The 13,825-nt window shown below is 39.9% G+C and overlaps 1 protein-coding gene across 24 annotated transcripts in view; it reads right to left on the bottom strand.

Moving 5' to 3' along the window:
• Nucleotides 1-13,825, bottom strand: part of DTNA (dystrobrevin alpha) — a 354,664-nt gene that overhangs the window by 78,590 nt on the left and 262,249 nt on the right. For all 24 annotated transcript variants that reach the window (XM_042961697.1, XM_042961704.1, XM_007090764.3 and 21 more), the window contains one exon: nt 6,357-6,442. In XM_042961697.1, the coding sequence (XP_042817631.1) occupies nt 6,357-6,442 (86 nt within the window). The remainder of the gene's footprint in view (nt 1-6,356; nt 6,443-13,825) is intronic.

Genomic DNA, 13,825 nt, shown 5'->3' with positions numbered 1-13,825 from the left:
ATGCTGCCTCTGTTCAGTTTGGGCTTAGTGTCTCAAGGTCAAAATGCAGTGTGGGGACATGGTTTTTACACTGCAGTCAGATGTTAAGCACATTACAGGCTTTAGCTGGATTATGTTTTGAGGCTGTGAATTGGCGCTCATTTCCTTCAAATACTCCAGTTCTAAAGGATTTCTACTGTTTCAAATAGTTTATCAATTATGAGGCTAAAGAAAATTCACCCAAGCAACAAAATTAATGTTGTTTTCATTTGCCTTCACAACTGTTAACTTGGTGAATTTTCTCTCTTATGTTTCATTTTAACTGATTAAAAAAAAAAAAAAGCAAAAGAAAGAAAGAAAAGAAAAAAAGTTGCCCAAAGCAAAACACTCTTATGTAATCCCATATATAGAAACTCAAGAATTCCAATAAAAAGAGGGAAAAGGAAACCCAGGAAAAGTAAGTGGACTTTCTTATAGGAGCGTAGGAGCTGACACCTTGTGTGTTTTTAGACAGGTTGGTTAACTACAATTGGGACATCCTGACCATCTTCTGGGCTTTATTTCTAGGGCAGGACACAGTTTTGAAAAGTAGCCTAGGCCTTTCAAATCTCCCACTGAAAAAATTTAGACAACATTTCTAACTAGAGCAAAGGCAGAAGGAGTACCAACACTGACCTTTCACAAACTTGAAGCTCATATGAAACTCCTTTGTGCTGATGAAGTTTTGCTAAGCAATAGCCGAACTAGGGCTAGGTCACTGGGATTAATGGGACGTGGCTGTTAATGGCCACTCTGGTTTTTAAAAATAAACGAGGGAACTCTGAGGAAGCTATCAAAATGATATGTGTGTACCTGAGTCCTGGGCTTTCTGTTTTATATATATATTGTTATATGACTATATATATATATATATACATATATATATATATACACACACACACACACACATATGTATATAGCCATATATACTATGCAATATGCTGATAATATGTAATATATGTGTACGTAATAAAATATAAGGCTACTTCAAAGATTAAATTAGTTAATGGATGACAAGCATGCAGATGTAAAAGACACAGAATAGTGCTTGGCCCCTAGTATGCAGTACAGAAATGTTAGTTACTTTTACTATTGATTTCTTTTCACGTTTTTTCTGTCATTTACTTCATATGCTTAGACACTGCCTCCCCAATGGGATTGCTCTGTAATGTTCCCAATCATACTCTAAATCACCACTGTGATTTAGATACATACAATAATAGATTAGAAGAATTTACATTCATTGATTCATTCAACTAAAATTCACTTAGCACATACTAAATGTGTAAAATTGTGCTAAGCAATGAAGGTACAGAAAAATCAGGACATAGTTCTTTTTTTGTATTTATTTTTTTAGTGAATTAAAACAAAATTTTATTTTTAAATGGTATCAAACTTAACAAAAAATTGCAAGAATAAGAGTACTCCAAAGGACACTCACATACCCTTTATCCAGATTCATCTATTAACACTTTATTCCATTTATTTTATCATTCTATCATCTATCTATCCATCTATCATCTGTCTACATCTACTTGTCCGTGTGTACATATGTATGTACAAACATGTTTTCTGAATTGAGACTAATTTGCATATAGCATGGCCTTTACCTCTGAACACGGCTGTGGGTCCTCCCTAAGAATAAGGGTATGTCCTTTTATGAGACTACAGCAAGGGTTAGCAAACTTTTTTGGTAAAGGGCCAGATAGCAATATTTTAGGTTTTGTGGACCACACATGGTCTCTGTCACACGTTCCTCTTTGTACTTTATACAACCCTTTAAAAATGGGAAAACTATTCTTAGCTGATGGGCCATAGCGTGTTGACCCTGGATTACAGTGTAGTTATCCACTTCAGTATATGTAACATTGATACGCTAATCTTATCTAATATTATCTAGCCTACTGGCCATATTCCAATTTTGTGAATTGGTCAGTGACAGGGCATAGATTTTGACCTCTGGGAGGTCCCAGTCCACTGGGGATACAGAGACATGCTTACATAGTGCATCATATGACATCATAAATTGTAACACGGTGGCGTGAATACCAGAACAGTAGGGTGTACAGGAGGCAGCAAGGGTTCAAAGAGGGTTTCCAGAGTGAGGAGTGGGTCAGGGAAGACTTCCTTTCACAGGTGACTTTTAGGTCTTCTTAGGTGATAGAGGTGGTTTCTAGGCCAAGTATAAAGGACAATCAGGGGCCAGTGAAGCTTTAGGAAATAGCACCAGGATGTGCACAGGCATGCTCAAGCATGATGCACTCAAGCTCTGCAAGTAGTTCATTGTCAAGGGGCCTTGGGTGCACATAAGGGCTCGGTGGGAGATGAGGCAGAGATATGAAGAGCTTCTAGCCTCTTCTAAGGAATTTAGGTGGTGTCCAGGAGATGTTGGGGAGATACTAAAGACTTAAGGCAGGCCAGTGAGTCAGAAATATTACCGCGGAGATAGGTGTGGAGGCAAAACAACCAGTTCCGTTATAGAAACTCAACAAATCCACGGTGTTTGCTATAATGCTGGTCTTTTAAACAAAACCAAACAAGCCCTCCTCAGAAGCTTTAGAACAGCACCTGATTTTCTAGGTTAATGGCATTAAATTCAGAATTCTTTATGGTTCTTAGGACTATCTGGGAGCCCCGAGAAAGAAGCATAAACAGGTGCTCCAACTCATGACAACAGTAGCTTATAACTGGACCAAGAACAATTTGACAGAAACAGGTATTTTATTCCGTCAAGTTTACGTTTAGGTCCGTGTGTGCTATGGCTGCAGGGGGCGCCCTCACACTCTAAGCAGCTCGGAGGCACGCAGTGGACACCCTGCACAATTGGTTCCTGGTGGCCCTGAGCACTGGAAATGGTGATGCAACATGGAGTTGTTGTCCTTTCTAATGCATTTTAAAGCACTTTGAAAAATTCAGTTGAAAATTTTCTGTTTTCTGCTTTTTGCTTTCTCAAATTCCTAATTTGTTTTCAGCAATTACTCTTGCCCCACACTCACCGGCAGGGGCTAGTTGGAACAAACTAAATATCCTTCATCCCTATGCACAAAAACAGAAAAATTGCCAGACAAGCACAGCTGGCCTATTGGCTGAAGCGAATTAGAACTTAAAGAAGGGAAAACAAAAACCCTCAAATCCTGAGAAATTCCATATCCTTTCATTTGATTTTTTCTTTTTGACAAAAGCAATGCAGAAAATCATTACTTCGCCTGTTTTATCATTAAGTGCAGCCGAAGCCGGCAAAAGAAGACCAGAGAAAACAGAATCCTGCTCGGCAAGAGTCAGCCACTGTGGTCTATGGGCAGATTTGCCTATATTTGCATATTTAGTTAATAGTTACCACTGAAATTAAAAATATCGGTGACTCAAGATATGCATTTTTGACTATTAACATTTTGGAGAGATTCTTCCAACCAAACTGCTTTCAGTTAAATTGTTTTTATCAAAGTGCTCTCAATCGACTAACCAGAATACCACTAAAACCTTCCTGGGATTAAGTACACAAAGAGTGACTCCTGAGCCCCAGAGCTGGGGGCATATTAGGCTGTGATTCAGGTCCACTGCTCTGGGAGAGGGCAATGTGATATATCTCAAGATCGCACTCTCTGTTTTTGTGGTTCTACAGAAGTTGTGACACCGAAACTTATTTCCGCAGACTGGAGAACATAGTTTACTCCCAGTGAGACTCATGTGTTTAACTTCTTTCACTGTGCTGAAAAGGATTTACTTTGGCCACAGATAGCATGCATGCTTTGCTCACTGATGGTGGGGTGAGGAGAAAGCACCCTAGCAATTACATTGTTTGCTTTGAATTCCTGGATGTGCCGGGTTTTGACACTTGGTGAAGATCTGCTCAGAAACTTAGTTACCTTGAGCTTAACTCTGCAGACACAGGTTGCTTGTTTACCTAACGACCATTCCCTTTGTCTTTATTGGCCCCAAGTTTCTTCCCAGGCTAAGAAGGGAAAGCAGAGGTCTTTCCCAGCCCAGGGGGCAGAGGTGGGCTCCTCCCTCACCATCATGGGCACCCCTTTCTTGTTACCAGTAACTGGTGTAGCAACTGGTTTCTGATGCCACACTGGGGGCTGGGGGCCTCTGGAGTGAGATGGGACTCTTGAGATTGCAGTATCCTTTTTCCCCCAGCAGAGGGACAAAATCTGACACTGAGGAAGCCTGAATGGAGAGATGGACAGCACTGTGAACCTTGTTGGCACAGCATTAATTAGCCTGGTTCATGCAAGGCCCCAAGGACCCCAAGGAAGGTCAGAAAACTGGTTCTCTTAGTTAAGTTCCTCAAACGTGTTTTAATATGGAATCTTTTTGTCTATGTGCCTATTAATATAACATTGAGTAAGTATTTGGAAATGTTTCTCAAGACTTAAAAAAAAAGTATCTGATGTCCTCAGCATAAGTGGCCAATCATGACATGAGATCATCAGGCAAGGCCTTCAAGATTTTTTCCTCTGCCCTGGTTCATTTCGCTAAACTTTCTCCTCTCAGCCGAACCCCGAAGGAAATGCTTCCTGGATTACTCTGGAGCTATGCTTCAAAAAAGGACATTGGGGGGAGCCTGGGTGGCTCAGTTGGTTAAGCGTCCCACTTCGGCTCAGGTCACGATCTCACAGTTCATGAGTTCGAGCCCTGCGTCGGGCTCTGTGCTGACAGCTCAGAGCCTGGAGCCTGCTTCACATTCTGTGTCTCCCTCTCTCTCTCTGCGCCTTCCCTGCTCATGCTGTGTCTCTCTGTCTCAAAAATAAATAAACATTAAAAATTTTTTTTTTTTTTTTTAAAAAGGACATTGGTCCCATCACCTTCTCATTTCACTACTATCCTCAATTAAGCACTGAGGCAGATAGTTTTTAATTTTCAAAATCTCTTTCGGGATAACTAAAGAGAAACTAAACTCTCCCTTCTCAGGTCTGCTTGGGCTTCTCTGAATCCTTACTTCACTTGGCTCGTCCATGAAAGGAGGTTCCCAGGGTGAGGGGAGATGTGTGGTTGTGGGGTTTCCATGTTCCTTCCACCACTTATCTACTGGCCCAATGACAGAACTCTGCTGTGCAGCATGTCTGGGGAAATTCCAGAGGATTTTTTTTTTTTCTTTCTGTATCTTCCTTCATTTTTCAGTCTTGGTGCATCAAGAAGCAAGAGATCACACTCAAAAGCTGACAGGCAGCAGGTGAGAAAAGGGCCTGGAGGCGGCGAATCACAGATGATTAGAGCTGGGAGGGAACCTCCAGGTGTCTAACAAAATCCCCAAGTTTGGGACAGAGATGGAAGCTGAGGACTAAAGAAGTGAGGTAATGTCCACAGAATAACTCAGCAAATTAGTCACATGGCTGGGCTTGCAAGCTGGGGTTCCCGGTTCCATGACAGTGCTCCTTTCCCACACAGCATTACAGCCCAAACTCATAATATTTCAGGTAAGGGAAAGGGGTTAAGTGGAAATTTTTCTTTTAAACACTGCATCACTTAAAAATAGTTAGAAATGAAAATTCTTGCCCCCTCGTCCCACCTTCGGTCTTCTGAATCAAAAACTCTGGGAGTGGTACCCAGAAATCTGTAGTTTAAAAAGCTCTCCAGATGATTCTATAGATCCACAAATTTCAGAACCACTAGAGAAAAAAAAGTCACGTTCAAATCCTGGTGCCATCTCAGCTATAATGACTTCATTCTACCCGAGTCTCAGCTTCTTTACCTAAAGCAAACAAAATGCCTGTGTTTTCTTGGTTAAAAAACTACCACATTTAGTGACAAAATGTACATAAAAGGCCCACAATCACTTGATGCACCCTAGCTATCACGTTTTTATTGGAATCCAGTTAATTCTCAGTCTATAGCGTCTCTGTGTGATTCTTATGCCTGTAACCCTGGCAATGTCTATTTTGGAACCTTCGGAATTCCCAGTGACTTGAACAGCACCGGCTGAGAATAATGAGGAAATGTGCCAGGAGTCTTGGCTTTGGATTACCTAAAAAAAGAAGGCTTCTGACATGGCCTTCATGTCCCTGTGACGATGGACTTATACCTGTGAGGCAGCACAGTACAATCAACTTGAAAGAGTATATATCTTACTTTAATATTACAAAAAGCCTAGTGGGTGATAGTCAACAGGTTGTAATATACTAATCCATAAGTAGAAGGAAAATATTAATATCATTAACATTTACCTAATATGAAAATATTTCTTTGACACAATGCAAAGATCCATGAAGATTGTATCTCAAGTAGCTCTTGTAGAATGAGGAAAGTCAAAGTGGGTGGCAGGACACAGAGGAAATGGGGAAAGGAGAATGGTATACGGGAGGGATCGGCGAAGAGAGACACAAAGAATAACTTACATCTTAATTTGTCCATGATCTTCCCTCCACACAACGTGGCTAAAGCCATTTTGACAGCAAATACTGAAATTTTACCATGGCCTTCCCTGTTTAATAACAGAAAAAAAAAAAAAAAGATGTCATTTGGAGAACTTCCAGTAATGCGATTTGACATTTTCTGTTCTGTAGAAATCATAGGACACCGTAGCTGCATACATTATGTGAACATAACCATTTTAGAAAAGACCATGAATACAATTGAACACAAGTTTCTGAAAAGCTGACTATTCAATGTTTCATTTTTTCAAGAGAGAGCAGAATCTTCAAGTTATTCTTTGTCTATGTCACTTGTTCAAAGCATGAGCTGGCAGCTAGAGGGATATGTACTATTTAGCCATGGATTACAATTACAGAACATGATTTTCACTTGGGGTTTCATAAAATAATTTTATGCACGATGATTCCACAGTCTCCATAATTTAATTAAACATGGTTTCAGGAAAAAAAAATTTGGTAGGAGAATTCCTGAATTTTATTAGAGTAACTGGGGATTTTTCCATCACACCTTTTTTTTCTTCACCCATCATTTCCTACCCACAAGCTGTGTTTGTGTGATACATTTACTTTCCAAAGAGAGTTGATATTTTAAAGGGGCCAAAGTAAGAGCTCTGTTTGAGCTCCTTCTACCAAATTGACATTAGAGCTGCCAAATCTTCATCGATTCAGGAAGTGTAACTGACTTGTCCTTCACAAACTGTGATATAAAGGGCACACTGTAAGAAGTATAATATTTCAGCTAAATGATTTTGCAGCTGGGATAAACTGTTCATTCTTGTATCCTTGGAATCAGAAAGTGTATCACATTAGTAACTCATTTCTTTGATAGTTGCTCCTCTTAAGAATGATCAACAGAGTTATTTTAAATAATAATGTGGCTTAAACGTAAGTAAAGTCAGTACTGACAAGGGTTTAATATATAGAATAAATCATTTATATGACTAAGATCCGTATATATGACATTTTAGAGGAATAAGGTGCAATTAACAATTGTGTCTTTGTTCCTTATTAGACTCCAGAGATAGATGATATTATTCATCCTTGCTGCTGTCATTCTTAGCATAGTAAGTACCTCAAATACAGCCAGCCAGAATGTGAAAGTGACTGAGCCCTATGCTGTTTGCTCTCCTGTTTATATTTCTAAGCCTAAGCACCAGATCTGTGTAATTAGTTATTGGATACCTCATGTCAAACTAAGTATGTTCAAAGTAGAGCTCGTTATCCTTACAAAGCCCTCCCATAATACTCAGACCAACCCACTACTATCTGCTTCTGGTTGTTAGTCCCTCTTCTGGTTGTCAGACTCACCATGCACCTAGTTACCCAAAAATGAAGTCTGGAGAAGGGGTTAACCTTGATTTTGTTCTCTTCCTTAATTCACCACCACCTGAAATGTGTGAGGGACTCAAATATACGTCTGAACTGTACATTAAGGCCATTCCCTGCTTTCCATTCCAACTGCCATTGCTTTATCAGCTCTTGCTGGAACACTGTAATAATTTCTTAAATGATCTCTCTGCTTGCACACTCACATCACAAAATCGACCATATTAATTTTTTTTTATGTTTACTTTTGAGAGAGAAAAGAGAGAGAGACAGTATGCGAGCGGGGGGGGGGGGGCAGTGCTGAGAGAGAGGGAATCATGGAATCCGAAGCAGGCTCCAGGCTCTGAGCTGGCAGCACAGAGTCCAACGTGGGGCTCGAACCCACAAACGGAGAGATCGTGACCTGAGCCGAAGTCGGATGCTCAATCAACTGAGCCACCCAGGCACCCTGATGATATTATTTCATTATTTAAAACTCTAATTGCTTCCGTTTGCCTACAGGCTACGATTACAAGTTTATCTGTGTTCTCCAGTCTTCCCTGCTACCATTTCTGTTGAACCTCACTCCAAAGTCCCATGTTTAATGCCCCTGCCCTTCCTACCACCTTTTGCCCAGGACTCTGTCACCTGTTCATCAAAGACTCAGCTCCATATATCATCACTCCATTTGCTCTGAAAACAGCTTTTCCCCTGGATGTGCAGGCAAATGCTCTTCCCTCCACTTCTACTTACTATTTGGCACCTATCACACTGAGTGACCTTTGTTTATTTACATATCTGCATGTAATTTGACCCCACACTGTGAGATTCCTGGGGGCAGAGACCATATATGTCTTCTCAATTAGTTGAATTCCTACAGCCTTGTACTTCGTCTCCCCCATAATTAGTGAACAATATATTTCTTATATTAATTAATGACTATTAATCTTTATGATAGGTGCCCCTAGAATTTCAAATGGCCACTCATTTAGTTGTTTGCTAATTTGGGAGCAGGTAGCTGTAATAAAAACGCGATGCTTTTGTCAAAAAAAAAAAACCTCATTCAGAATTATTCCATGTGTATTGTATTCCCAACTGCATGGATAACTTGAAGTATCAAAAATTTATTCTAGGAAATCATTAGTTCCCTTTCCTAAGCTGAAACATGGTTCAAATTATGAGAACAGGGAAATCTACAAAATGTGGAAGAACAGGAGAAATGCCAATGATAAGGTTTTCTCCAAAATGCAGAGAAATTGAGGAGCATTATATGTGAGATTTCAAGAGCAATACAAGTTTCTTTCAATGAATCAGAGAGAACAATTTAACTCAAGAAAGAGGATAGACCACAGATAATGATGGAACAGAGAGTTCTCCACAGGATGAAATGATGATAGCTCACAGATGAATTCTTAAGCCTTAGCTTTTAATGAAGAAGATCCTAGGGAGATCGCCAGTTCTGTATTGTTCTTGGAAATGCAAGATTAATGCTATTACATCCAGGAGTGGTTGTATCAGAGCTGTTCTGCCAAATTGACACAATAAATCTAGATAAATCACCAAGTGGAGGGCAGCTCAATGAGAGTTTTGCAGGAACTCAAGGGTGAAATTAGGCCACTGGAATGTATTGTTATGCAAGCCACTGTGCCATATTGCAAAGGTGACCCTGGTCACAAAGAAGGATTCAGGGGGTATGCAGGAATGTAGATCTCCATAAGCACACCAATATTGGGTGAATTTAGACCTTGCTCAGCCCTAGCAGTGGATAAATCTTGAAGGAATTTAAGGAGTGAGTGGAGACGAATGATGTCACAATGGAAAAGGGGGACACACCAAGGACTTAAATACAAATGGATCTTTTTAAAGAACATTTTCAGTAGATAAAACAGGATGAAGAAAAGGGTTGGGGAGAGAGATTTTCTAAAGACGTTTGACAAGATTCCACACCGAGGGCCATTACTTAAACTCATCTTGGGATCAGGGTCCTGTGTGCGTGTGTGTGTGTGTGTGTGTGTGTGTGTGTGAGAGAGAGAGAGAGAGAGAGAGAGAGAGAGAAAGTGGCATTAACAATGCAAGTAAGGAGTAGGGAGACATCGGTGCACCCCGAGGGGAGAAGTACAAGAGTTGTGCTCATCAGGAATCATCCCTAACGGGGCCATGTGATTCACAAACAGATTGGGAAATCCCTTAAGTATCTAGGAAGTGGAAAGTCAAGCTCAGGAGGATGGATAACAGGAAACTCCCAGGAGTCTAGTGCAAACCAGCAGGAAAGCAGCATATTGTTCCAAAGTGAGTCTGCACATGCAATGCCTCTAGGAGTAAAGCAGTAAAACTGCCCATATGGAATGTTGGCCGTCGGCCACAATTCCGGAAGAAGACCTGCCAAAGTGTACTGAGGATGAAAAACGTAGATTGTCCCTAATGCTGCAGGCCAAACAGCCTTGGAACGGCAACACTAGGAAGAGTGCTAGAAAAAGTCTATGCTTTTGTTTGTACTAAGAGCTATGGCAGCACATCTCCAACTTCATGTGTGCCTTTTTAAAAAAAAAAAAAATTATGTTTACTTATTTTTGAAAGAAAGAGCATGAGCCGGGGAGGGGCAGAGAGAGAGGGAGATACAAAATCCAAAGCAGGCTCTAGGCTCTGAGCTGTCAGCACAGAACTCAAGGACCGTGAGATCATGACTTGAGCTGAAGTCAGACGCTTAACTGACTGAGCCACCCACGTTTCCCCACGTGCAGTTCTAATTGCCATCTAAAGAAAGAGCAGAGCCAGGTATGTTTGCGAATACTGCATGCAGTATACAGTGTATCTATCAGAACCGTCCACTTGATGGGTGGGCTGGGCCTTCGAATCAATGACAAGACTGACAATGAGCCATTCTTGGTGGAGAAAAGTTGCTAGTGCAGTTGACTGATTGGTAGTGTAGAAGGTACAGCAAAAACTTTAAAGTGAAATGCACTATTGGCGTATCATTTTTTGTTTAAAAAATTGTACTTTTAAAGTAAAAATTTTATTTTCATATTTTCCCTTTTAATGTAGAGCAGGAACACAATGCATAATACACGCTTTCCTCTTTTTTTCCCACTATTTGGTTTTTAGCAGAATGGAATATATTCTATTTTTTTAGGCCAATCAGCCGGAAGCTTTTGCCAATACAAACTTTACTTTCCTATTTAGCTTGAGGTCAAAAACTACCCAATTAAATTGCTATGCTGGTGCGTAATTAACACCTTGAAAGGTATTTAAGACAATCAGAAAATTAGCAAAAGTGCAAACTGAAATTGCTTTATAAATCAAGGTTTCCTTAAATCTTTTATTTCCCTTATACTTTGTTTTTTCACTCTGAAAACTTCCAAATTTTCCTAAGAGGTAACCAATTAAAATGGAAACAAGAGGGGTGCCTGGGTGGCTCAGTTATTTAAGCATCTGACTCTTGTTTTCAGCTCAGGTCATGATCTCATGGTTCATGAGATTGAGCTCCATGTTGGGGTCTGTGCTGGCAGGATGGAGCCTGCTTGGGATTCTCTCTCTCTCTCACCCTCCTACCCTCCCCCCTTCAAAATAAATAAATAAACATTTTAAAAATATTAAAAAATGGAAATAACAAAACACCCTTTAGTTAAAATATATACAGAGATTTGTAGAGTGTCTGTCTTAAAAACATACATTACTTTAAGGTTTGACTCATTCATCATAATAAAAAGTGACTAACCATTACACTGGGCTTTTTTCATGACCTCAAAAAGAGAGAAACTGATTTCTTTTAACTAAGAAGGTATTAGTTTTAGGGAAAAGTTGTCTGGGAGGGAAAATCTGCTTTCGACAAGAAGGAAAAACAACAAATAGATATTGATAGGTCTGAGATGCTAGGCTGAATTCAGAACAGCATGTAAATTTTCTCCAAGTTGCCAAGTGAGTTTCCTGTTTGAAATTAGAGAATCTCATGATAAATTTTAAGTCCTTGAAAGTGAGATTTGGATTCTGACTCTATTTGGAACAGGCTGATGGAATTATTTTTCTATTTGAGAGCACAAAAACCAGAAGCTCTTCTTTTACCAACATATTTCACAAAAACATTTGGTAAGCATTTTGATGAGCACAGAACTCAACTTTCTCTTTCTCACACATTTTGGTAGCTTAATTAACGGAGAAAATTGTTTCCTCCTCTTTCTTCCAAAACACGCCTCTATCGTAACTCATTTCTTTATCTGGGCGTCATTTTGTTCATATGGATCACTCATTTCATAACTCAACAATTATTTATTGACCATGTCTCACAGGTTGGGGATCTAATGATGAATAAGGTATGGCTCCCACCCTCAGTTTGCTCATAGTTTATTGGAGAAAAAGAATCAAAACTCACTAATATTTTTTTTAGAGTTTATTTACTTTGAAAGAGAGAGAGACAGTGGGAGAGGGGCAAATAGAGAGGAAGAGAGAGAGAAGCCCAAGCAGGCTCCGTACTGTCAGTACAAAGCCCAGTGAGGGGCTTGAACTCACGAACTGTGAGACTGTGACCTGAGCTGAAGTCAGACACCTAACGACAGAGCTCTCAGGCACCCCAACACCGGTTAGTTTTAATACAGCATGTTTTTCAGAGGGTAGGGACCTCACCCCACTCATCTTTCATCCCCAGCCTATCATGGCACCCAGTGCAAAGCAAGCTCTTAATATACGTTAGTTAAGTTAATGGATGCACACGTGAAAAGAATTTTTTTTTTCGATTTACCACTTAAGTTTTATATCAAGAAATACTAAAATGCTTGAGAAAAATCATGAAGATTGGCCTTACAGTCCCTAATATTAGGTTGTGTGGTCATGTGACACCTTGAATTTGGAAGTAAGCACATACATAATTACTCTTATTTGGGGGATGATGAAGTTAACATGTGCACAGATAGAAATCCCTTAATTGGCTGTGGCATCTCTTTGGCCTTCCCATCATGTTAGCAAAACATTTGGGGAAAGAATTCGTCATAACACCTGGCGACGCGAGTTTGCCAGGAGTTTCTCCAGCATGGAAGGAGGCAATACTGTGGACATATCTCCTTTACCCCTATGAAACTCTTTTTGCCACTCACGCAAAGTATAAGTCTGACATAAAGGCAAGTGACATTAAGAATGTTCATTTTATCTACAATTGTAGAAATTCTTTAGAGAGAGTCTATTTTCGTGACAAGCAGGAACCTTGAAACAAAGTATTTTCTACTAGAACAAAATTTTAGCGATTAGAGGAGAATGTTCTGTGGAAGTCTTGAGTTTAAGATGTGGTACAAAAGAAAATCACCAAGCAAACACTATGTTAAATATCTAGTTCTAGCCGTATAGACAATAAAAACAAAAAAGAACGTTTGGTTTTATAGACCTCGTCTCTTTTTCCTTTGCTCTCACACAACCACACAGCCTCAAATGTGAACCATCCATTTCACTGGTGCGCAGAGAAAGGGCTGTGTACTTTGTACCACATCTTGCATTAAACATCAAAATTATTTTTTAAACTCAAAAGGCAGACGGATTTGGGCAGAGTTCCAGAATATTTTATATCGACGAGTCTGAAATAGTGCTGTGGTACCTTTCATAGCATTGGAGGGGGTGTGTGGGGAAGCTCAGGAGTGGGAATGGATGTTCAAATGGCTCAGCAAGGTGCAATACGTCAAACAGAAGATTCTGTATTCTCTGTGAAAGACTATTATATGATAGATTTGGAATTCTGGATGGCTGTCATAAAAGTGACTCTAAATCTACAATGTAATATGTGTTAAGTCCAAATATTTCCTTCACATACACTCTGTCAGACATGTCTGAGTACCACAAACTGGAAAGGTTAGGAATGTGGGCATCATAAAACTATCCTGTAAAAGCTGGGTAAGTTTGGGGGGAAAAGTACCTTAATTTCTCATTTAAAAATGTAATAGAAAGCATGAATACAGCTGAACTTACACTGATGCCTGAAACAAATGATTCTTTTTCCCCACTGACCTCACCTAGTGTGACACTGTATTACTTACACGCTATGTAACCTCCACATGTCCCAGCCGTATCGCTTACTCAACCTGAAAAGTTATAATCCCTTAGTGCCCAACCAGTAGGACTGTGGGCAAACAAATGGTATTAGCTATTAGTAC

The sequence above is a fragment of the Panthera tigris genome, chromosome D3 (assembly GCF_018350195.1).
Source record: "Panthera tigris isolate Pti1 chromosome D3, P.tigris_Pti1_mat1.1, whole genome shotgun sequence".
In the NCBI taxonomy this organism is placed as follows: domain Eukaryota; kingdom Metazoa; phylum Chordata; class Mammalia; order Carnivora; family Felidae; genus Panthera; species Panthera tigris.
This window is presented reverse-complemented; position numbering and strand designations above follow the sequence as displayed.